We start from the raw sequence: 22,634 nt of genomic DNA on the forward strand, positions 1-22,634 counted from the left end.
TAAATTAAAGTAAACATTTAATCAATCACAATTTTAACGTTTTTTCAACCCACAAACTCAATTTTGATTCATATATACGCCGGATATACACTGGGCATTTCTTTCATTTCAACTATAGTTTCACTAATAGACCAATATATTTGATTAGCAATTTGTAATTTAGAAATCATTACTAAACTGATAACAAATTCCATCATTTCAAGACTATATTTATTTATTTATTCGAATTATTATCAACTATTTTTCCATAAAGCATAACAGAAACTAATATAATTATACACTTATACAAGTAGATTCTCATAGAACAATATAAATCAATATATCATGTCACTTTCTCCAATAGAAAAAGCAGCTTCAGGTGCATTAGCATCAGCAATTGCCAATACATTGGTATATCCATTAGATTTGAGTAAAGTCTTGATTCAAACTCAAGTCAAAAAAACTAATAAACACAAAGGTTCAACATCATCTTCTTCATCCACAGCATCTTTACCAACTCCACCACAATCAGAATCCGACAATTTCGAAGAATCCATACAAGGTAAAGATGGTTTAAAATATAAAAATACATTAGATGTATTAAAACAAATTTATGCTAAAAAAGGTGTTTTAGGATGGTATCATGGATTATTTTCAACTGTTGTTGGAACAGCAGCTCAAAATTTCTCATACTTTTATTGGTATTCAATAGTCAAAAAAGTTTATGCAAATTTATATAAACATATTCCAAATCATAAAGCTAATACAGCAACTGAATTATTTTTAGGAGCATTAGCAGCAGCAATATCACAATGTTTTACAATGCCAATTGGTGTTATAACAACTCAACAACAAACAGATAAACAACATAAAAATTTATTTCAATTAATTAAAGAAATTTTAGATCAAGATGGTGTTACTGGATTATGGAGAGGTTTAAGAGTTTCATTAGTTCTTTGTATTAATCCATCTATAACATATGGATCATATGAAAGACTAAAACAAATAATATATGGAAATAAAGAATTTTTAGGTCCATTAGAAAGTTTTAGTTTAGGAGTTTTGGCTAAATCTTTAGCTACTGTTGCAACTCAACCATTAATTGTATCAAAAGCAATGATTCAAAAGAAAGCTAAAACAAAACCAGCCGATGGTGGTCATAATAAAATTGCAGAAAAATATCATGAAGATGAAGATGATGAAGATGATATTAAATTTGATCATTTTACTGATGCTTTAGCTCATTTATGGAATACTGAAAAATTCAAAGGATTATATAAAGGTATTGCACCACAATTATTAAAAGGTGTATTTGTTCAAGGTTTATTATTTATGTTTAAAGATCAAATAGATTTATTGTTCTTATTTTTATTATCATTAATTAAAAGGAATAAGTCCATAGTTTCTAGACCTTAGGATAAATTGTTGAAAAACTTATAGATTTGGACATTTCTATTACTAGATTATTTTATAGATGGTAAAGGATAAAATATGTGAATTGGATGAAATGTAATGTAGATCTTTGACATTATTTCTTTGACTTAGGATATTGATTTATATCTCTACCTTATCTTAAATTTCTTATCTAATCGGGCTTATCACAACAAAAATATCGGGTTTATTCAACAATGTGTATTTAAGGACGTAGGGTTGAAACCCTACTCAACGCTTGGTAGTGAACATCATGTAGTGTACGTAATAACAATCTTAGTTTTATCCAATGCTACCAAATCTACACACATTTTTACTATGGTAATTTTTTAACTATGCGAAACAGTCTCTTTCAATCATACAAAATTTTTTTCAATTTAAACTTAAAATAGATTTATTCTTTTTACAACAACTTATAATTAACTAACATCAAATATGGGAAAAGGTAAACCAAGAGGGCTTAACTCAGCTAGAAAATTAAGAGTTCACAGAAGAAACAACAGATGGGCTGATCAAGCTTATAAAGCTAGATTATTAGGAACAGCTTTTAAATCATCACCATTTGGAGGTTCATCACACGCCAAAGGAATTGTATTAGAAAAAATTGGTATTGAATCAAAACAACCAAACTCAGCTATTAGAAAATGTGTCAGAGTTCAATTAATTAAAAACGGTAAAAGAGTTACCGCTTTCGTTCCAAATGATGGTTGTTTAAATTTCGTTGATGAAAATGATGAAGTTTTATTAGCTGGTTTCGGTAGAAGAGGTAAAGCTAAAGGTGATATTCCAGGTGTTAGATTTAAAGTTGTTAAAGTTTCTGGTGTTTCATTATTAGCTTTATGGAAAGAAAAGAAAGAAAAACCAAGATCATAAGTTTATTCATTTCAAATCACATTAATAATAAGAATGATAATAACTAATTAATATAAACATATTCATGGGCTTAAATCATCAATCATCGTAAAGCCTTATGTTATTGTCATCCATTTAATTAATTCATACAGGGGTAGGAGAGTTATATATACGACGCAATGTACATTACATAAATCATTTTTTTCAATACATACGAAAAGAGTTTAAAGATTAATAGTCTTTTGGAAATTTAAACTGTAGATTGTAGAGAAAGCAGTAACCACTAAATAATTAAATTCTACTTTTTTATCGAAATATTACAAAAAGGTAATAGAGCATGAATAGAGAACAGGTAGGAGTTTGTCAATTGCGAAAATTTAACATGCAGTTACTTCTTATCATGGTCTCATTCATTATAATTCCGACTATATACTTAAATCTCTACCTTCAATCGAAGGTCCTCCTTTCTTAGTTGCCTTTCTTTTACCTCCCATAGATGTAATTTTTTGATTAATTCTTCTGAATCTATCATCATAACCGGCACCTCTACCAGCTTGCCTTCTCAATAAACTGGTATCAACACGAGGAGCAATTTTATAAGCAGCTGTTCTAGCAGTAGGTATAGCTGCTCTTTTCCTTCTTTCAGCATTTTGTTCATATAACGTTTTAGCTTCTGATTTTTTATGATGTGTAGATAATTTATTTGAATATCTTACTCTATTATATTCGCCAAATTGTACTGCTCTATCTTTGTATGAATCTGATTTATTTAATATCGGTCTAGTCCAATCACCAATTAATCTATCAACAATTTTTTTCAATTGTGGTTCTGTTCTTTTTGATCTTTGATAAAACACAAGGACTTTCCCTATACCAGATGCAACTAAATGATCTGTTTTGATTGGTAAAGATTCTAATGAATGTATTAATTCTTTTTGAATTTGATAAGCTGGCATACTTGCATCGGGTAATGGTTCCAACCATAATCTTACAGCCTCCAATAAATTATTATCTAGTATTGATATCGCTAAATCGGCTCTTGATAACAAATTAGTTACATCATCCAACAATTTTAATTTTTCAGTTGCGATTTGTCCTTGAGTATTTTTATCAACATCTAAATTAGCAGCATTTATCATCAATTCTTTCAAATGATCAATTTTATCATCTTGCATTCTTTCAAGGTCATCTTCATCTGCTTTTCTTCTTCTAAAAGATTTTGTTTTAACTGCTGCTGTCATTTTTTCTTCTAATTCCATTCTTTTTCTTTGTTGTGGATTCATATCATTATAATTTGATCCATCCGGTGCTTCTTCGTATCTAACTGGTTCATCTTGTGGTAAAACAGGTCTTGACTTTCTTATTATTTTCTTCTGAGTTAAACCTCTTTCTTCATCATTACTGTATCGTTTGGTTTTGATGGAATTTATAACATCGTCTTCATCTTCTTCTGGTTCTTGGTCAATTATGCTTGGATCAATGTTAGCTTCATCATCATCAATATTAGGTTCATCATCATCAGGGTTTAATATTGGTGTCTGTTCTTGATTTTCCGTTATAAACTCTTGACTAGTTTCAGGATTTACTTGTTGTTCGTCTGCATCTGAATTTACATCATTGAAAGGGGATTCTGGATCCCTAATGTAATCATTTTCATTAAACTCGGGATTTGTCGCCTCTTGAACCTCTTGTTTCAAAGACATTGTGATTGATGGTAGTGGAAAATTGTTTCGCAAGAAGAAGTGCTGCTTGGAAGACTGATCGTTATAAATTTGGATTAAGTTTTCCTGACATGTTTACCAGTGACGTCAAACTTTTATCGCGACATATACTTTCAACCTTCGCCAATTGTCGGCTCAATCTGAGGCAACTGATAGTTAAATAAATGGTCTGACCCCTGTAAGTTTAAAAAAGACTGAAACTATGTCATTCAGTGAAAAATCCTGATACTATAGACTTTTTTATTGACGTGTTTTACAATTGTAATGCGGGACGAAATTGTTTCAACATTTTTGAAAAAAAATTATTTGCAATTTCGTAAACTTTTAAATCTTGAGATCGATTCATCAACAACACCAATACAATGTCTGACTTTGTTGGAAAAACCATTTCATTGATATCAAAAAAACATATACGTTATGTTGGTATATTAGAAAATATAAATGCCGAAGAAGGTACCATTGCCTTGAAATCGGTCAGAATGTTTGGTACTGAAGGTAGAATGAATAATCAACCACATTTAGAAGTTCCACCTGGTCATGAAATTTATAGTTATATTGTATTTGGAGGTAATGATGTTGCAGATTTGTCAGTTTTAGATACTCCTATCGAAGAAGTAAGACCAATTTATCCTCCTCCACCACCAGTTGGAGGATTTTATCCACCAGGTCCACCACCTCACCAATTTCAGCAGTATCCACCTCAATTTCATCAGCCACCTCCACCTCAACATCCAAACTATCAACAACCTCAAACTCAGACGAGAAACGAGCCACAACAACAGCAACAGCATCAACAACAGCAGCATCATCATCAACAACAACAACAACCAACGCCAACTTCAACTTCTGAAACTGCTACGACAACCACTGAAACCAAACCAAAACCTTCAAACACTCAGCCTGCTCAACCAAAAGAAACTGGAGCGCCAAAACCTACTCAAAAAGAACCAACTAAAACCACAAATGAAAAAGTTGAACCAACCAAGACAGAAAAAGAAACAGTTCCAAAAGCACAAGAACAATCAGTTCCAAATCCAGAAGAATCAAAATCTACTAAATCAAAAGGAACAGAATCAGTGCCGCCAAGTTCTCAACCTAGATCAAGACCATCTGCAAGATCCAAAAAGCAAACATCATTTAATGAAGATTTTGATTTTGAAAAATCAAACGAAAGATTTAAAAAGGAAAAACATGAAGATAAAGAAGATGAAGAAGAAGAAGAAAGACCTAAGTATGATAAACAATCATCATTTTTTGATTCTATATCTTCATCAACTGAAGAAAGAGGAGGTATGAAATGGTCAGAAGAAAAATCACTTAATATGGATACTTTTGGAGAATCTGGATATAGAGGTAGAGGAAGAGGTAGAGGTTTCAGAGGTGGTTATAGAGGAAGGGGTAATAGAGGTGGGTATAGAGGTGGAAGAGGTAATTGGAGAGGTGGATCTAAAGAATCAAAACCTGAATGGGCTTAATTGTTAATTTAGTGTTGTTTATAGATGTATATTTAAAAGAATGAAATGAAAAACTCTATAACTATGATTTCCATTCAATTACTTGTCTGTCTATTCCACTGGTTACTAAATTCTCCTTACCGTCTTTATCTATAAAGTGAATGAAATCTTTGATTTTGGTTTTATGACCTCTTGACTCGTTTGATGGTTTTAATTCTTTTATAATTTTATTTTCTAAAACATCTAAACCTCGGATAGTTCCATCATCACCCATTACCCAAATCCCCGAAATTTTATTATTATGATATCTCCAACTTATTAAAGGTTGAGAAAATTTATCTTGTGGAGATAATGTATTGTAATTTTTTAAAATTTGATTCCTTGATATAGGAGTTGGGGACTCAAAGTCAATTAATGATACTAAAATGATTCTCATAAATGGATCATGAGATGTTGCAACTGCTATTATTGGGATTTCAGTTTTATTTGATGGATTTGAGAATGTGACATAACGTGGAGAAAAGCTAGACGTGGTAAATTCTGCATCGTTGATTGATATTTTATAATGTAACTTAAACTTGAAATTGGTTATGGTGTAAACATCTAGTAATGTATTTTCTAATTTTCCTACTACTATCACAATTTGATTTTGATATATTGTCAAATCAAAACAAGTGCCTTGAAGATCCAATTTAAGTTCATCTAAGATCTCAAATTTATTATCATCTATCTTTATCAATTTGAGTATGTTATTGAATGCTAATGTTACAACATAATTGGTACCTTCAAATTTAATAACTTTAGCATCAACTGTAAATCGAGATTGAGTTTGAATAACTGGTGTTTCATCACTTACATTTTCTAAATTGAAATCTTTCAAGTATAAATACCCACTCATTCCTAATAGTAAAACACCACCTTCAAAAACCAAAATCTTTTTGATAATTTCTTGAAATTTGATCTTTTTCAAATTGTTTCCTTTTTTGATGATGATCTGAGAATCATTAGTTGTGAAATATAATGTACCAGATAATGAATCATAAGCAGATGAGATGATTAATGGATGAATATCTAAAACATCTGGTATATGAGGATATGGTAAATTCCAATTCGTAAATTCATTATCGATTAAAAATTTAAGCTTTTGAGGTATGAGTTCTTGATCATTTGAATTAATTGACGTATTTTGAAATTGAGATGATAATGAATTAAATATTAATCGATCTTGAATTATAGATCGTAATGAATTTTCTGATGGATTATCTAAATTACTATCTATTGGTTTCCCATTTTCTTCTTCAAATTGTTTTAATGTTTTTGGATAGTTGTTGGTTTTTAAATAGTGAGCTATTAGATTATTTATTGTGGCCTTTCCTGACATTATTGGTATAAATTTAAGAATGTGATGATAATTTTTGGTTGCAAAAGATGTTATATTTTAATTTAAAGTAAGTTTTTGATCTTACAAGATAACGACTTACAAATTATCTACATCATATAGAATGACAAACTACAACTCAACAATTAAATATAAAACATACGTAAATTAATAAATAATAATAAATAACAATAAATAATAATAAATAATATAAAAAATCATTGAATTAAACTTTTTCAGCTAACTCTTCCAATTGCTTAAAACTTCTTTGTTCAATTGAACCATTACCAGGTAATCTTGAAGAACCCATTAAATACTCATCAACTTCTCTTGCACATTGACGACCTTCTTGAATACCCCAAACAACTAATGATTGACCTCTTCTACAATCACCAGCAGCAAATAAATTAGAATCATCATCAACTTTATAAACATTTGGATCAACTGTTGTAATCGTACCTCTTTTTGTTTTTGAAACTTCTAAATTATCAGAATCGGGACCAATAAAACCCATTGATAATAAAACAACATCAGCTGGGAAAAATTCTTCACTACCAGCAACTTCAGCCATTTGCCAAGCTCCAGAATCAGAACGTTTCCATTCAACTCTAACTGTTTTAATACCTTTAACTTTACCATCTTCTCCAACAAATTCTTTTGATAATATAGAATATTCTCTTGGATCTTTACCATAATGAGTTGAAACTTCAGTATGACCATAATCAACTCTAAAGATTCTTGGCCATTGAGGCCATGGATTATCTTTTGGTCTTGTAGCTGGTGGATGTGGTAATAATTCAAAATTAGTAACTGATTTAGCTCCATGTCTTGTTGAAGTACCTAAACAATCATTACCAGTATCACCTCCACCAATAACAACAACATGTTTACCTTGTAATTGTTCACGAATAATATCTAATTCATCTTCTAATAAAGCTTTTGTATTTTTGTGTAATAATTGCATTGCAAAATTAATATTTTCTAATTCTCTACCAGGAATTTTTAAATCTCTTGGAATGGTTGAACCAACTGCAAATACAACTGCATCATATTGTTCTTTTAATTCAGAAACAGTTATATCTTCACCAACAGTAGTATTACATATAAATTCAATACCTTCGGCTGCTAATAAATCAGTTCTTCTTTTAACAACTCCTTTATCTAATTTCATATTTGGAATACCATACATTAATAATCCACCTGGTCTATCACTTCTTTCATATACTGTTATTGAATGACCAGCTTTATTTAATTGATCAGCACAAGCTAAACCAGCTGGACCTGAACCAATAACTGCAACTGTTTTACCAGTTCTATTTGTTGGAGGTTGTGGTTTAATCCAACCTTTTTCAAATCCATGATCAATAATTGCACATTCAACTGATTTAATATTAACTGGATCTTCATTAATACCTAAAACACAAGCACCCATACATGGAGCAGGACAAATTCTACCAGTAAATTCAGGGAAATTATTAGTCATTAATAATCTTTGTAATGCATCAAACCATCTATCATTAAATACTAATTCATTCCATTTTGGTATAACATTTGAAATTGGACAACCAGTATCTGAAGTACAAAATGGAACACCACAATCCATACATCTAGCAGTTTCATAATGTAATTCTTCTTTAGTTAATCTTGAAGTCATTTCATTCCAATCTTTAGTTCTTGCTTTTGCATCTCTATATTTTTCATTTCTTCTTTTATATTTCATAAAACCTTTAACTTTATCTAATTTAATTGGTGCTTTCTTTTCAAATTCAGTATTAAAAATTGTATCTTCAACATCAGTAACTTTTGGTTCATTTTTATTATGACTTGGACGATGAACATGACCTTTTTTAATTTTAAAAGCTTCACCATTAGTAACATCTGATTCTGGATCTTCTTTTATTGATTTTAAAAATGTACTTAATTCTTTCTTTTTAGCTTCTTCAGCTAATTCTTTTTCTTTTTCTAAAACTTTTTTATAATCATATGGTAAAACTTTAACAAATCTTGGTAAATATCTACTAAAATCATTCAATACTCTATCAGCAATTTCTGATCCAGTATAATGACGATGATCTTCAATTAAATTTCTTAAAAATGCAATTTCTTGAGTTTCAGTAACTGATGAAAGTTCAACATTTGATTTATTAACTTTATCAGCAAAATCTTGTGCCATATCTAATACATAAGCAATACCACCACACATACCAGAAGCAAAATTTCTACCAGTTGCACCTAATATTACTACTCTACCACCAGACATATATTCACATCCATGATCACCAGTTCCTTCAGCTACAATTATAGCACCTGAATTTCTAACTGCAAATCTTTCTGCTGCAATACCTCTAACAAATGCAGTACCTGAAGTAGCACCAAAAAATGCAGTATTACCAGCAATAATTTGATCTTCAGCTTTAAATTTAGATTCTTTTGGTGGATAAACAATAATTCTACCACCAGATAATCCTTTACCAATATAATCATTAGCATCACCTTCTAATTCTAAAGTAACACCACTTGCTAAAAATGCACCAAATGATTGACCAGCAGAACCAGTAACATTAACATGAATAGTATCATGTGGTAAACCTTGTTCTCCAAAAGTTTTTGAAACTCTATATGATAAAGTAGTACCTAAAGATCTATCAGTATTAACAACTTCACAATCAATAGTAACTGGTAAACCTTTAGCTAAAGTCATTTCAGATTCATCAATTAATTTATTATCAACTCTAACATGTAATCTATGATCTTGTTTTCTAACACAATGAGTAGCAACACCAGGTCTAATAGTATGAGCAGGAGTTAAAATTGGTGATAAATCAATATTTGCATTCTTAGTATTTCTAAAATCTTCTCTAACTCTTAATTTTTCAGTTCTACCAACCATTTCATTAATTGTTCTAAAACCTAATTTTGCCATAAATGATCTTAAATCATTAGCCATATAATAAAAGAAATTAATAACATGTTCTGGAGTACCTTCAAATTTTTTTCTTAATTCTGGATCTTGAGTTGCAATACCAACTGGACAAGTACCTAAATGACATTTTCTCATATATATACAACCCATTGCAATTAATGGAGTTGTTGCAAAACCCCATTCTTCTGCACCTAATAAACAAGCAATTGCAATATCTCTACCAGTTCTTAATTGACCATCAGTTTGTAAAACAACTCTTCCTCTTAAATCATTAAGCACTAAAGTTTGATGAGATTCTGCTAAACCTAATTCCCATGGTAAACCTGCATATTTAATTGAAGTTAATTTAGCAGCACCAGTACCACCATCACCACCAGAAACTAAAATATTTTCAGAACCAGCTTTTGCTACACCAGCAGCAACAATACCAACACCAACTTCTGAAACTAATTTAACTGAAGTTCTTGCTCTTGGATTTGAACATTTTAAATCATATAATAATTGTTTTAAATCTTCAATTGAATAAATATCATGATGAGGTGGAGGAGAAATTAAACCAACACCAGGAGTTGAATGTCTTGTTTTACCAATTTCAGCTGAAACTTTATGACCTGGTAATTCACCACCTTCACCTGGTTTAGCACCTTGAGCCATTTTAATTTGTAATTCATCTGCATCAGCTAAATAATAAGAAGTAACACCAAATCTACCAGAGGCAACTTGTTTAATAGCTGATCTCATAGTATCACCATTTTCACTAACTTGTGATCTTGCTGCATCTTCACCACCTTCACCAGTATTTGATTTACCTCCTAATCTATTCATTGCAACAGCTAAAGTAGAATGTGATTCCATTGAAATAGAACCATATGACATAGCACCAGTGAAAAATCTTCTTACAATTTCAGTCCATGGTTCAACTTGATCAATTGGTACAGGATTTGATGATTCAAAATCAAAATCTAATAAACCACGTAAAGTACAATTTCTAACTGCTTCATTTTCTTTTTTACAATAAGCATCAAAAGCTCTTTCATTTTTATTACGAACAGCATCTTGTAATGAAGCTATAGCAGCCGGATCATTAATATGAGCTTCACCACCATCTCTCCAATGATATTCACCAGTTTCTGGTAATCCAATTGGTTTAATTGTATCTCTACTTGGATAACCTCTTTCATGTAATGTAAAAGCATCTTGAGCAATATATTCAAATGTAACACCTTTAATTCTTGAAGCAGTTCCAGCAAAACATCTATCAATAACTGAATTATCAATACCTAAAGCTTCAAAAATTTGTGCACCTTTATAAGAAGCTAATGTTGATATACCCATTTTTGACATAACTTTTAATATACCAGCATCAATTGAATTTTTATAATTTTGAATAATTTTTTCTTCAGTTAATGATTCATCTTTTAATAATCCTTGATTTTTCATTCTAACTAATGTTTCCATTGCTAAATATGGATTAATACCATCTGCACCATAACCAACTAAACAACAAGCATGTTGAACTTCTTTTGCTTCTTGAGTTTCAATAATTAAAGCAACTTTAGAACGTTGTTTTTGTCTAACTAAATGATGATGAACTGCTCCCACAGCAATTAATGCAGAAATAGGTAATCTATCAGCTGAAGTTTGAATATCACTTAATATAATAATTTGATTATCATCAGCAATAGCTTTTGAAGCAGCTTGACAAATTCTATCAATTGTAGTTATATAACCAGGAATACCTTGAGATTTTTCAAAAGTTATATCAATATTTGCAACTGACCATTTTGGATAAACTTTATTAATATTTTGAATAGCTAATAATTCTGAATTTGATAAAATTGGAGATTTTAATAATAATCTATTTAATTGATCTGGTTTCATTTCTAATAAATTACCTTGTGGACCAACATAACATTCTAATGACATAACAATTTTTTCTCTAATTGGATCAATTGGTGGATTAGTAACTTGAGCAAATAATTGACGGAAATATTCATATAATAATTTTGGTTGTTCAGAAATACAAGCTAAAGCATTATCATTACCCATAGAACCTAAAGCTTCATTACCTTCAGCCATTGGAGCTAAAACAAATAAAACTTGTTCATGTGAATAACCTGAAGCAATTAATCTTGGATCAGTTTGAATTGTTATATTAGTATCAACAGGTTTTGAATTAATATTAATATTTCTTGATTCAAATTTTTCAGATAAATCTTTTAAAGTAATCATATTTGCAATTACCCAACTTTTAAAATCAAATCTTGAAGAAACTTTATTTTTTAATTCTTTATCATCAACAATTCTACCTTCTTTTGTATCAACTAATAACATTCTACCAGGTTGTAATCTTCCTTTTTGTAAAACTTTTTCTGGTTCAATTTCAATAACTCCAACTTCAGATGCACAAATCATTCTATCATCATCAGTAACATAATATCTACAAGGTCTTAAACCATTACGATCCAAATTAGCACCACAATATCTATCATCTGCAAAAGTAAATAATGCTGGACCATCCCAAGGTTCCATTAAACAAGCAGCCCATTCATAAAATGCTTTCTTTTTTGGATCAATAAATTCATCATTTTGCCAAGCTTCTGGAATCATCATCATAACAGCTTCAGGTAATGAAACAACTCCATTTACAACTAATAATTCTAAAACGTTATCAAAAGCAGCAGAATCTGAACCACCTTCTTCAATAATTGGAAATAATTTATCCATTTCTTCACCAAATAATTTAGATTGCATAACACCTTCTTTTGCTCTCATCCAATTTTTGTTACCTCTTAAAGTATTAATTTCACCATTATGAGCAGCTAATCTTAAAGGTTGAGCTCTATCCCATGATGGGAAAGTATTTGTTGAAAATCTTGAATGAACTAAAGCAAAATGTGATTCATATTCTGAATTAACTAAATCATGATAATAAGCATAAACTTGATTTGGAGCTAATTGACCTTTATAAACAATAGTTTTTGAAGATAATGAACAAATATAAAACCAATTATGTAAACCAATAGTATGTGATGATTGTTTTCTTAATATAAATAATCTTTTTTCAAAATCTTGTTGATATTTTTGAATAAATTCTTCATCATCAATTTCTTTATTTAAAATTTCATTCATTATAACTGCTGGTTGTAAAATATAAGGTTCTCTTGATAAAGCAGCAGGACCTAAAATTGAAGAATCATGAGGAACTTTTCTCCAACCTAAAACTTTTAAATCTAAAGATTCAGCAATACTTTCAAATGTCTTTTTAGATTTATCAAATACAACATCATCTTTTTTAAAAAACAAATTTCCAACACCATATTGACCTTTTTTTGGTAATTTTACATTACAATGATATTGAAATTCTCTAACTAAAAATTTATGAGGAATTGAACTTAATAAACCAGCACCATCACCATCTTTTGGATTTAATTCACCACCTCTATGAGTCATATTACATAATAAATTTTTAGCATCTGAAACTATTTTATGAGATGGTTCACCTTTTAAATGACAAGTGAAACCAACACCACAAGCATCTTTTTCTAATTCAGGATTATATAAACCTTGAGCTATAGGTAATGATTGAGCCCATGATTTATTTTCTGGTACTTCATCATAATCATAAATATTTGTTTGATTAAATTCTTTTTGTGGTAAGTATGATGAAGAGACTGTACTCATTTAATTGATATCTAATCTATGTATATGTAATGTAGTATATATATGTGTATTATCTAGTGTTTGGAAAGGATTGTAGTTGGTTGTCAAAAATATGAAAATTTAATGTGTAGTAATATGTATGAAAATTAGATCAACTAAATTTTCAAAATATTGGGGTAAAAAGTGTATATAATATCAATCTTCTTTCTTTCTTGATAGGTCTTTCTTTTCCCTTAAATGATTCTAATATCGATGGCTATTGACTAAATTAGAACTTCAAATCGATTGATATTTGAACGATGATTTGATATTGGTAAAAAGAAGAAAGAAGTAAAATGAAATATTAAGATAAAAATTTTTAATTAAAAAAAAATTTGAAAATCTAAAGAGAGAGAGAGATAAACAAAGAAAATAATTTTTTTAATCTAAGTAACTTATAATAAAATAATAATTGAAAAATTTTTATTGAGAGATCCTGTTAATTTCTTACATTATTATGTTAATCCTTTTGTACCAGTTTGCCTTCATCATTAGAAGACAAACACTGCATTTGTTTACAATGAAAGTTCCTCTTTGTCTTATTCTCCAAGATGTATTACTTGTTAAAATTTCAATAACTACTTCCACTAAAAAAAAAAAAAAAATTGAATCATGTTTTAAATTTTGTGTAACTTAAATTTGACTATCAGAAGCCAATGATATTGTTTTAATTTATAAGATAGATAGTGAGTGCTACCATATTTTGTATTAGATTTTTAATTTTACATCTTTCTTATATTACAAGTATTTTGCGGTACGGATGTTTGAGAAATGTAAAACCTAATGATTGGCTCATGGATTTGAATACCCACCGAATAGATTGATTGGGTCCACTTTATAGCTTTTGCAAAATAAATTTTCTGTAGTGAGTTTAAATTTCGGGTTTTGCTGAATCTTAGAACTTACCACGTTTGGTTATTTTAGGCTACCAAGTTTTATTGACCTGGATCGGGGTTAATTAATTAAAGTTTCAAATTAAAATAAGGGTGAATCCTAAACTACATAATTATGTATAAAACAACTTGTATTCGCTCAGCTTTCCTCCGAGTTGACTCTGAGCTCGACTCAAACATCGATTTCACGTATTTATAAACTTAGCATCATATATATCGGTAAAGAATTTGTCAATTGCCGGACTCATCGTTATTTCTAAATTTGTGCATAAATTTGCATCAATTAGGATGGCAAAATCGAAAATTAAAGAAAAAACTTCTGCAAAGTAAGTACTATTATGATTGATCGGAAAAAGTAGGAAACTGATCTCGTTGAGGAATTAATCATTTATGTCATCGCATCGTTCGAATGGAGGGCCTATAGAGATGGATCGAAACTAGCCATTGGTACAAAAAAAAATCTTCTACATATACTCATACAATAAATTTTCGAAACAATAGAAATACATGTATGTAAGATCTACGAAAAACAAATTAAATCTTTAATTTTATTTCTCCACAAATTTTAAAATGTAGAATATCTGAGCATGAAATTTTAGACATTAAGTAAGGGCTAAACTAAGATGTTCCTCTCTAAAATGTGTCCTGTGAAATTTTTGATAAATGCTTGAATCGATGCTTAATTGAATAATCAATTTAATTATGATTCTAATTGGACCCCTTTTTAGTAAGAGAATCTTAATTTTATTTATTAGTCTAATTTATTTATATATCTTTAGCCGGGCCGATTTTTTGAGACAATATTATAATGAAAAATAGAAAACTGGATTTACTTGAATTCTTCTAATGGAAGTAGTGTAATCAATAAGAGTAAAACGATTCACATGTAGGATCCCGTTGGATGTGAATGTATGATAAAAGGAGTACTTGAATAAATAAGGTTGAAATATATTCTTTGTAGAAGACTCTCTTAGGCAAAGACTAACACTTCGGACTAAGACGAAGCTTCTTTCAAAATGTAGGAGAATTTCGCAAATATATTGATGCATAGTATAACCTAATACTACCAGAGTCATTTTAGGACTTAGGAAAAAATAGACCGCGCTTGACTGTCCTTTTGCATCTTTTTGTCTAGTCTACTAGAAATTTATCTGAGTTTTTCAACCCTAACCTTTAGCACGGCTGAATCAAATCAAATCCTAACACCACAAAATAACTTTTTTTATAGCAAAACTATCTATAAGAAGGGATTGAGAGTTAATCACTCAAACAATCGCTTATCTGGTACAGAAATTTACTATTTTCTAATTTTGCAACAGATGTTGCAGCACTCAAACTTTTAAAATATTCGAAAAATGTATAAATACTCTATAGCATTAGCAAAAATTACATACAAATAACATTCAAATTATTGATTCTAAATAGGTTGAACTACTTTCTACAAACTTTTCTCAAAATTGATAGTTTTGAAGCATTCTAGATGCTCTTTCTAGATGCTCCAATGTGATGATGTTTTGCGTGCGTAAAGAATTATTTTTAAGTCCTGAAAAGATATTCTGCGACATCATCAAGAAAGTTGAAACAATTACAGAAGAGCATAAGATTTAGCCATTACATGAATAAAGAATCAGGAAAACTATTACAAAAAACACTGTGTACAAGCATCTTCATCAACGTATCAAACGAATAATTAAATCATGACTGAACTAAAGCAAGTTTCATTTACTCCAGACATACTAGCAAGAATAGCACCAGATGTATCATTACAAAGACATTTATCAATTGGAATTAGACCAAATTTACGAAATTTTCAAGAATTTAAATCAATTGAATTTTCAAATAATGTTAGTCTAAAGCAAGAAAAAAATAATATATTTGGTTCATCAATTTTAAAAAGTGGTTCAACTGTTATAATAAATACAATAAGTTTAAGTTTAGTTGAAGAATTAAATTCAAATTCAAAAGAAGAATATACAACAATTTATCCACAAATAGAAATATTAAGAGGTAGATCTGGTGCACCAACAGATGAAGAAATGATAATAAGTCAAGATTTATTTGAAGTATTTAAAAAAGTGAAAATAATACCTTATGAATCATTAAAAGTTAAAAATTTAGGAGTTGCAATAAAAGATGAAGAAACAGGAAAAGAGGAAATAATATATCCAGATTTACAACAAGAACAATTTCAATATATAAGTAATTCATCAAATTTAAATAAAATATATTCATATGTTATTCATATAAATATAAAAATTTATTCAAGAGAAATTTCAACAAATTCAATATTTGATTTATGTTTTTTATCAATTTTAAAATCTTTACAAGAATTACATTTACCAAGAATTTATTTAGATGATTCAATAAATACTAAAATTTCAATAAAATCTCGTAAATCAAATTTAAGAAGTATGATTTCATCTTCAAAACCAATTTTAAATTTTGATTTAAGATCTGAATATAAATTTAAATTAGATTTAAATGTTGATCCAAATACTATTTCTTCAAATTTTGGAGTTATTAAAAAAGAAACAACTAAATCATTTACAGATGAAGATGAAATGGAAATAGATGATGAACAAGACCGAGATGAAGAAGAAGATGAGGATGAAGAAGATGAAGAAAAACAAAATCAAACAATTTTATTAACTGATTTAGAAGGAGAAGCAGAAGAATCAAGTATATTATCAAGAATTTCAATTATAAATAATCCAAAAAAATTAAATAAAATAAGTTTAATTAATAATTCAAATGGTGATATTACTTTAGATATTTTAAAACAAGCTATTGAAATTTCAAAAAATAGAGCTATTCATATGAATGAAAGTTTATAGATAGCTATATATGTTTATATAGATATTAGCATTTTGCATAGAAATATAATTGATGAATTTACGTACAAAGTTTTAAATCAAGGAGCTTTTTCTATTATACTTATTCTCTAATCAACTTGATAATGAAATATCATGAAAGCCTTTGTCGACAACAGTGAATTTGAAACACAAAAAATTTAATTCGAGAAACAAACTTCATCAGGATAAATTTTTTTAAATGAGTTGCAAAAGTTTATAATTAATCTGAAACCTTTGTTTCTTCAATTTAATTCCTTGTGCATCATAGATCAAAGTTGTCGACAAAAATTGTCATGGTATATTCATTGGTGAATTTTTATTAATAGAAATAAAGTCAAATACTTGCCGATTTTATAATCTTGTAAGATGACTATCTCGATAAGTAGTTGAATATAATGTCGGTATTACTCTATTTTGCATCATGTAGTTGACCATGGGTATTTGACCAGTTCATGGAACAAATGAATAAAATTTAAACTTTTTTAACTAAATAGTTTGGTTTTAATTATCGTACGTGTTGTTGCTCTTTGATTTCTTTACTTACTTAACACTCCATTTGAAGGCTAAATTATATACATGCTCAAACAGTGAATTACTAAAATTAAAAAATTTCTTTAATCAGGTACTAAATATTGGCCTATGTCTCTATGTTTTGATTGATTACTCTGCTAGTTTTGATTGTTGTTGATGATAAGTCAGTAATAAATTATGAATTTAAATGTGGCGAAATTTTAATAATCAAAAAAATTTGTAAAGACGCGCAACAATTTCCTTAGATTTTAACTTCAATATGATTATGAAACATAAGTATCTTATATCTTATATACTTCATTAGATCTTGTAATTAAGTTATATTCTTTTTAATTATTTTATAAACCATTAACTTGCGTTACTTCTTCATACATTCTATATGATTAATTGAGTAAGTTTATTGTGATCATTGTATCTAAATTTTTTGGTTGTAAAATTATATTTAGCGATTTTGAAACATTTTGATTTCAATCTTTTTAATTTAAATTTTACAACAACTTATCACATATCATTTCATTTAGTTCCGCTAATCACCTTCCATCACTCATATACATATTGTAATTCAGTATTTCCCAGCATCATGAATATTGATAATTATGAAGATAATAAAGGAGATGATGGAATAATTACAACAAATACATCCGATACTATTACGAATCTAGATCAAATAAATATCAAAATCAATAATCATGATAATAATCTTACAAGTTTGACAAATAATCCCAATGATAGTGACTCATCATTATCTTCAGATAGTAGTTCTATACAGTCATCTAATAATCAAATTTTAACGAGGAAGACATACTCGAGAAAATCTATTAAACAAAGAGCAAATACTCAAAGTGAAGAAGATGGGGAAGAAGAGGAAGAAGAAGAATCAAATGAAAATGAGAACGATAATGAAAATGAAGAAAATGATGGAGAGGTATTTCAAGAAGTATATGAAAGAAGGCAACTAATTGAAGAATTATTAGAAGAAACTAATTGGGAAGAAGGTGATCCATGTTTTCTCATATCAAAACAATATTTAGATAAATTTCTAGATGAACCAGTAAAATCATGGCCAGAATTGGTTCATAAACTTGGACCAATAGATTCTCATTTAATATTAGATACAAATGAACAATTATATCCTGAAAATGAAGAACCTTATGAATCATATCCAGTTTCTGAACATGTATTTAGAAATTTAAGTCATTGGTTTCAAATTTTAGGTGTAACAGTTCAAAGATACTTCATTATTAATCCTGTTTCCGGAAAATTGGAAATTGAAAGATGGCCTATAAATTTTGCATTACATCAAATTGGTAAAAAACAAACTCAAAGTTATTTTAGAAATGGTAATTCAAGATATAGTCAACCTGAACAAGATGAGTCTCCATTTATGTTTCATATGTCTAAAGTTACTACTTTTTTAACTTTAATTGAAAGTATTAGATATTGGCTTAAATTACAAAAGAAACCAATTGAAGATTTTAGATTATGGTTTATAAATAATGGTACTGAGATTAGCAACAATAGTATACCATATTTGATCACGGTAAATAATTTCATTTTCAACATAAAAAACATATGTGTTGTAGATAAATCGATCTATGGTTTCACATTATATGATAAAGGAATTTCTACTAATCGATATGAAAATGTTCATATTGTTATTGAATATAAAGATAAAAGTAATTCTGATTTTCCTATTGATCAATATATTAAATCAAATTCAACAACATTCCAAGATAATAATGATGAAGTTGGAGTTGGAGGTCATATGGGTTTATCAAATTTAGGTAATACATGTTATATGAATTCAGCATTACAATGTTTATTACATGTACCTGAAATTAATCAATATTTTTTTCATAATATATATCAAGGTGAATTAAATAGAGATAACCCCTTGGGTTACAATGGTGATGTTGCTAATGCGTTTGGTTCATTATTGAAACAAGCTTTTGATCCTTATAAAAATTCTTCAAGTATTTCACCAAGAGAGTTTAAATCAACTATTGGAAGATATAGTTCCATGTTTTCTGGTTATTTACAACAAGATTCTCAAGAATTATTGAGTTGGTTATTAGATGCATTACATGAAGATTTAAATCGTATATATAAAAAACCATATTGTGAAAAACCAGAATTAAGTGATGAAGATATTAATAATTCAGAAGCTATAACGAAATTAGCAGATACTTGTTGGCATCAACATAAACAAAGAAATGATTCAGTAATTGTTGATTTATTCACTGGGTTATATCAATCAACTTTAGTTTGTCCAGATTGTGAAAAGACATCAATTACATTTGATCCATTTAATGATTTAACATTACCTTTACCAATTAGTAAAAAATGGTATCATACATTAACAATAGTTGATTTATCACAAGATTCAACCTTACCTAAAAGAATAATGAAATTAGAAGTTGAATTGAATAAGACTTCAAATTATGAAGATTTGGTCAATTATTTATCTAAATTTTTAAAAATTGATCATTCAAATTTATTTATTTATGAAATTTTTCAACATGGAATTTATCAAGATTTTCAAGTTGATCGTGTGAAGAATAAATTTATACCGATTGGTGATTTGATTAGAGAACCTGATGATATTGTGGTATACATTATTCCTAATAATCCTGAAGAAGATGTTATTTTACCTGTATTTAACGTTGCCGAAGATGATGATACTCTGTATCGTATGGGTAATTTCTTTGGTATCCCACTTTTTATAACTTTGAAAAAAGATCAATTGAATAGTTTTGGTACTATTAGACGAAAACTTTTAGATGCCGCTTCATTATTAAGCAATTATGATCTTGTTGATGAATATGAAAAACTCAAAAAGATAACTTATCCAGATTATAAACATAAAGAACATTACTTAAAGCAGGACTTCAAGTATTTGACATCTAAAGAAAATGAAATTGGTCAAGATGAAAACAAGGGTTACGATAGTGATATTTCAATTGCTGATCCATATATAAGTAGCGAATACGGATTCAGAGTGAAATATATACCTGATTACAGTGGTAAAAGTGGGTTAACTCATTTAAGAGGCCGTAATTATCCAAATATCAATAAACATCAATCAGAAAGGTTGATTAATGTTCCGCTTCATAAACCTGCTTTATCGGATTTTCATTTATTATCAGATCAATTAGAAGAACCTAAAAAATCCTTTTATCGTTATTCAGAGAGTGAATACAAAAATAATGAAGAACAAAGGACCTCGCTGGATGAACAGATGCTGGCATCAAATTCACCAGAAATTATATCATTAGGAAATTCAGATAAAAGTGATGAAAATGAAGGGTTTGTGGTTGTTGGGAAATTTGATGATGCTAAACCAACTACTTCAACCTCATATAATGATGATTATGATCCTCAATTAGTACAACAAAGACCTCCACCACCATTACCTTTAAGAAATCATCTTTTAAGATCATCAAATTCGTCAGATGAAGAAACTGAAAGTGAAAATAATTTTGGAAATTTATTTGGATCTAATTCAAATTTACCTGAACCTCCTGCATCAAATGCATATTCTGAATCTTTAAAACCATCAAATGTTAATTCACCACTTGAAACAAATTTCTATGATGAAGGGCAAAATAATATTCAAAATGAACGTAATGAAGAACAACAACAACAAGAACTTAATAGTTTAGTTAATAAAAATTCTATATTATTATGTGAATGGGACAAACCGGTATACAATAACTTATTTGCTTCAAAAGATGGTGACGCGTTATCAAACATTGAAAAATTATCAAATCCAGAATTAGAAAATAATAAAGCTAAATATCAAAAATTGAAAAAAGCTAAAATTACATTAGATGAATGTTTAAAAAGTTTTAGTACTCCTGAAATTTTAGGTGAACAAGATTTATGGTATTGTCCAAGATGTAAAGCACATAAAAGAGCAACAAAAACAATTCAATTATGGTCAACTGGTGATATTTTAACAATACATTTAAAAAGATTTCATAGTGCAAGAGCATTTAGTGATAAAATTGATTCAGTTGTTGATTTTCCAATTGAAGGTCTTGATATTAGTTCATATGTTGCAAATCCAACTATAACAAATGGTGATTGTATATATGATTTAATTGCAGTTGATAATCATTATGGTGGTTTAGGAGGTGGTCATTATACAGCTTCTGTTAAAAATTTTAGAGATAATAAATGGTATTATTTTAATGATTCAAGAGTTACTGAAATTGAAAAACCAGAAGAAGTTATTTCAAGTGCTGCTTATTTATTATTTTATCGTAAAAGATCTGAAAATAATAAATTAGGAGGTGAAAAATTTGCTAAATTATTAGCTGAAGGTGATTTAAGATACAAATATGAACAAGCGTTAAAACAAGATTCAATAACAAAAGTTGAAGAAGAAATTACCAAGTACCATAAATCATACGAAGATGAAGAAGAACAAGAACAAAATGAAGAAGAAATAGTTTCACAAAATGATGAAATCAATTATGATGAAATAATTTCAAATATTCAGGCTGAAGAACCAATAACTCCATTAACTGATGATTCAGAAATTACAAAAGAAGTAGAATTACAAGATTTAAGTAACTTAAGTACTATTGAATCTAGTAGTAGTAGCAGTACATCTAAAAAGCAAAGAACTTTACTGAAACATGGTGATGATATTGTTAAACGACAAAAAATGAGTTCAAGTCCAATTGTTGATTAATTTTATTAATTTAGGGTTAATTATAGAGAAATAGCTTATGATGCATGTAACGAAAATTTGGCCTGAAATTGTATTTAAAACTCTTTTTAACCTCTTACATCGGATCATCGACTAACTCTCAATCCTTCATTATTTGAATGAAATACTGAGGTTTCAAATATGATTCTGGCAAGTCGCGAAAAAAAAACTGACATGGGACAAACATGATAAAGATCTTAA

At 28.8% G+C, this 22,634-nt stretch overlaps 8 protein-coding genes across 8 annotated transcripts; 5 read left to right on the forward strand and 3 right to left on the reverse strand. All coding sequences in view use genetic code 12, as the record gives it.

Annotated features, from left to right (window-relative positions):
• Positions 1 to 324: 324 nt before the first annotated feature.
• ANT1 (Ant1p) lies at positions 325 to 1,395 on the forward strand (the record flags this gene model as incomplete). The annotated part of the gene is made up of 1 exon (XM_051759886.1): positions 325 to 1,395. One exon carries the CDS (start codon positions 325 to 327, stop codon positions 1,393 to 1,395), a length of 1,071 nt encoding a protein of 356 aa, XP_051612523.1.
• A 450-nt stretch (positions 1,396 to 1,845) lies between these two features.
• On the forward strand, positions 1,846 to 2,283 carry RPS23A (40S ribosomal protein uS12; the record flags this gene model as incomplete). The annotated part of the gene is made up of 1 exon (XM_051759887.1): positions 1,846 to 2,283. The coding sequence occupies one exon, from the start codon at positions 1,846 to 1,848 to the stop codon at positions 2,281 to 2,283; it is 438 nt and encodes a 145-aa protein (XP_051612524.1).
• Positions 2,284 to 2,687: 404 nt separating this feature from the next.
• Positions 2,688 to 3,965, reverse strand: KGF55_004931 (uncharacterized protein; the record flags this gene model as incomplete). Its single annotated transcript, XM_051759888.1, has 1 exon — positions 2,688 to 3,965. One exon carries the CDS (start codon positions 3,963 to 3,965, stop codon positions 2,688 to 2,690), a length of 1,278 nt encoding a protein of 425 aa, XP_051612525.1.
• A 380-nt stretch (positions 3,966 to 4,345) lies between these two features.
• On the forward strand, positions 4,346 to 5,458 carry KGF55_004932 (uncharacterized protein; the record flags this gene model as incomplete). Its single annotated transcript, XM_051759889.1, has 1 exon — positions 4,346 to 5,458. One exon carries the CDS (start codon positions 4,346 to 4,348, stop codon positions 5,456 to 5,458), a length of 1,113 nt encoding a protein of 370 aa, XP_051612526.1.
• A 61-nt stretch (positions 5,459 to 5,519) lies between these two features.
• Positions 5,520 to 6,818, reverse strand: KGF55_004933 (uncharacterized protein; the record flags this gene model as incomplete). The annotated part of the gene is made up of 1 exon (XM_051759890.1): positions 5,520 to 6,818. One exon carries the CDS (start codon positions 6,816 to 6,818, stop codon positions 5,520 to 5,522), a length of 1,299 nt encoding a protein of 432 aa, XP_051612527.1.
• Positions 6,819 to 7,041: 223 nt separating this feature from the next.
• GLT1 (glutamate synthase (NADH)) lies at positions 7,042 to 13,422 on the reverse strand (the record flags this gene model as incomplete). Its single annotated transcript, XM_051759891.1, has 1 exon — positions 7,042 to 13,422. One exon carries the CDS (start codon positions 13,420 to 13,422, stop codon positions 7,042 to 7,044), a length of 6,381 nt encoding a protein of 2,126 aa, XP_051612528.1.
• Positions 13,423 to 16,030: 2,608 nt separating this feature from the next.
• Positions 16,031 to 17,167, forward strand: KGF55_004935 (exosome non-catalytic core subunit; the record flags this gene model as incomplete). Its single annotated transcript, XM_051759892.1, has 1 exon — positions 16,031 to 17,167. One exon carries the CDS (start codon positions 16,031 to 16,033, stop codon positions 17,165 to 17,167), a length of 1,137 nt encoding a protein of 378 aa, XP_051612529.1.
• Positions 17,168 to 18,296: 1,129 nt separating this feature from the next.
• Positions 18,297 to 22,415, forward strand: KGF55_004936 (putative ubiquitin-specific protease; the record flags this gene model as incomplete). Its single annotated transcript, XM_051759893.1, has 1 exon — positions 18,297 to 22,415. One exon carries the CDS (start codon positions 18,297 to 18,299, stop codon positions 22,413 to 22,415), a length of 4,119 nt encoding a protein of 1,372 aa, XP_051612530.1.
• Positions 22,416 to 22,634: the final 219 nt, after the last annotated feature.

Source organism: Candida pseudojiufengensis (assembly GCF_024610245.1).
Source record: "Candida pseudojiufengensis strain CBS 10847 chromosome Unknown scaffold11, whole genome shotgun sequence".
Taxonomy (NCBI): Eukaryota; Fungi; Ascomycota; class Pichiomycetes; order Serinales; family Debaryomycetaceae; genus Lodderomyces; species Lodderomyces pseudojiufengensis.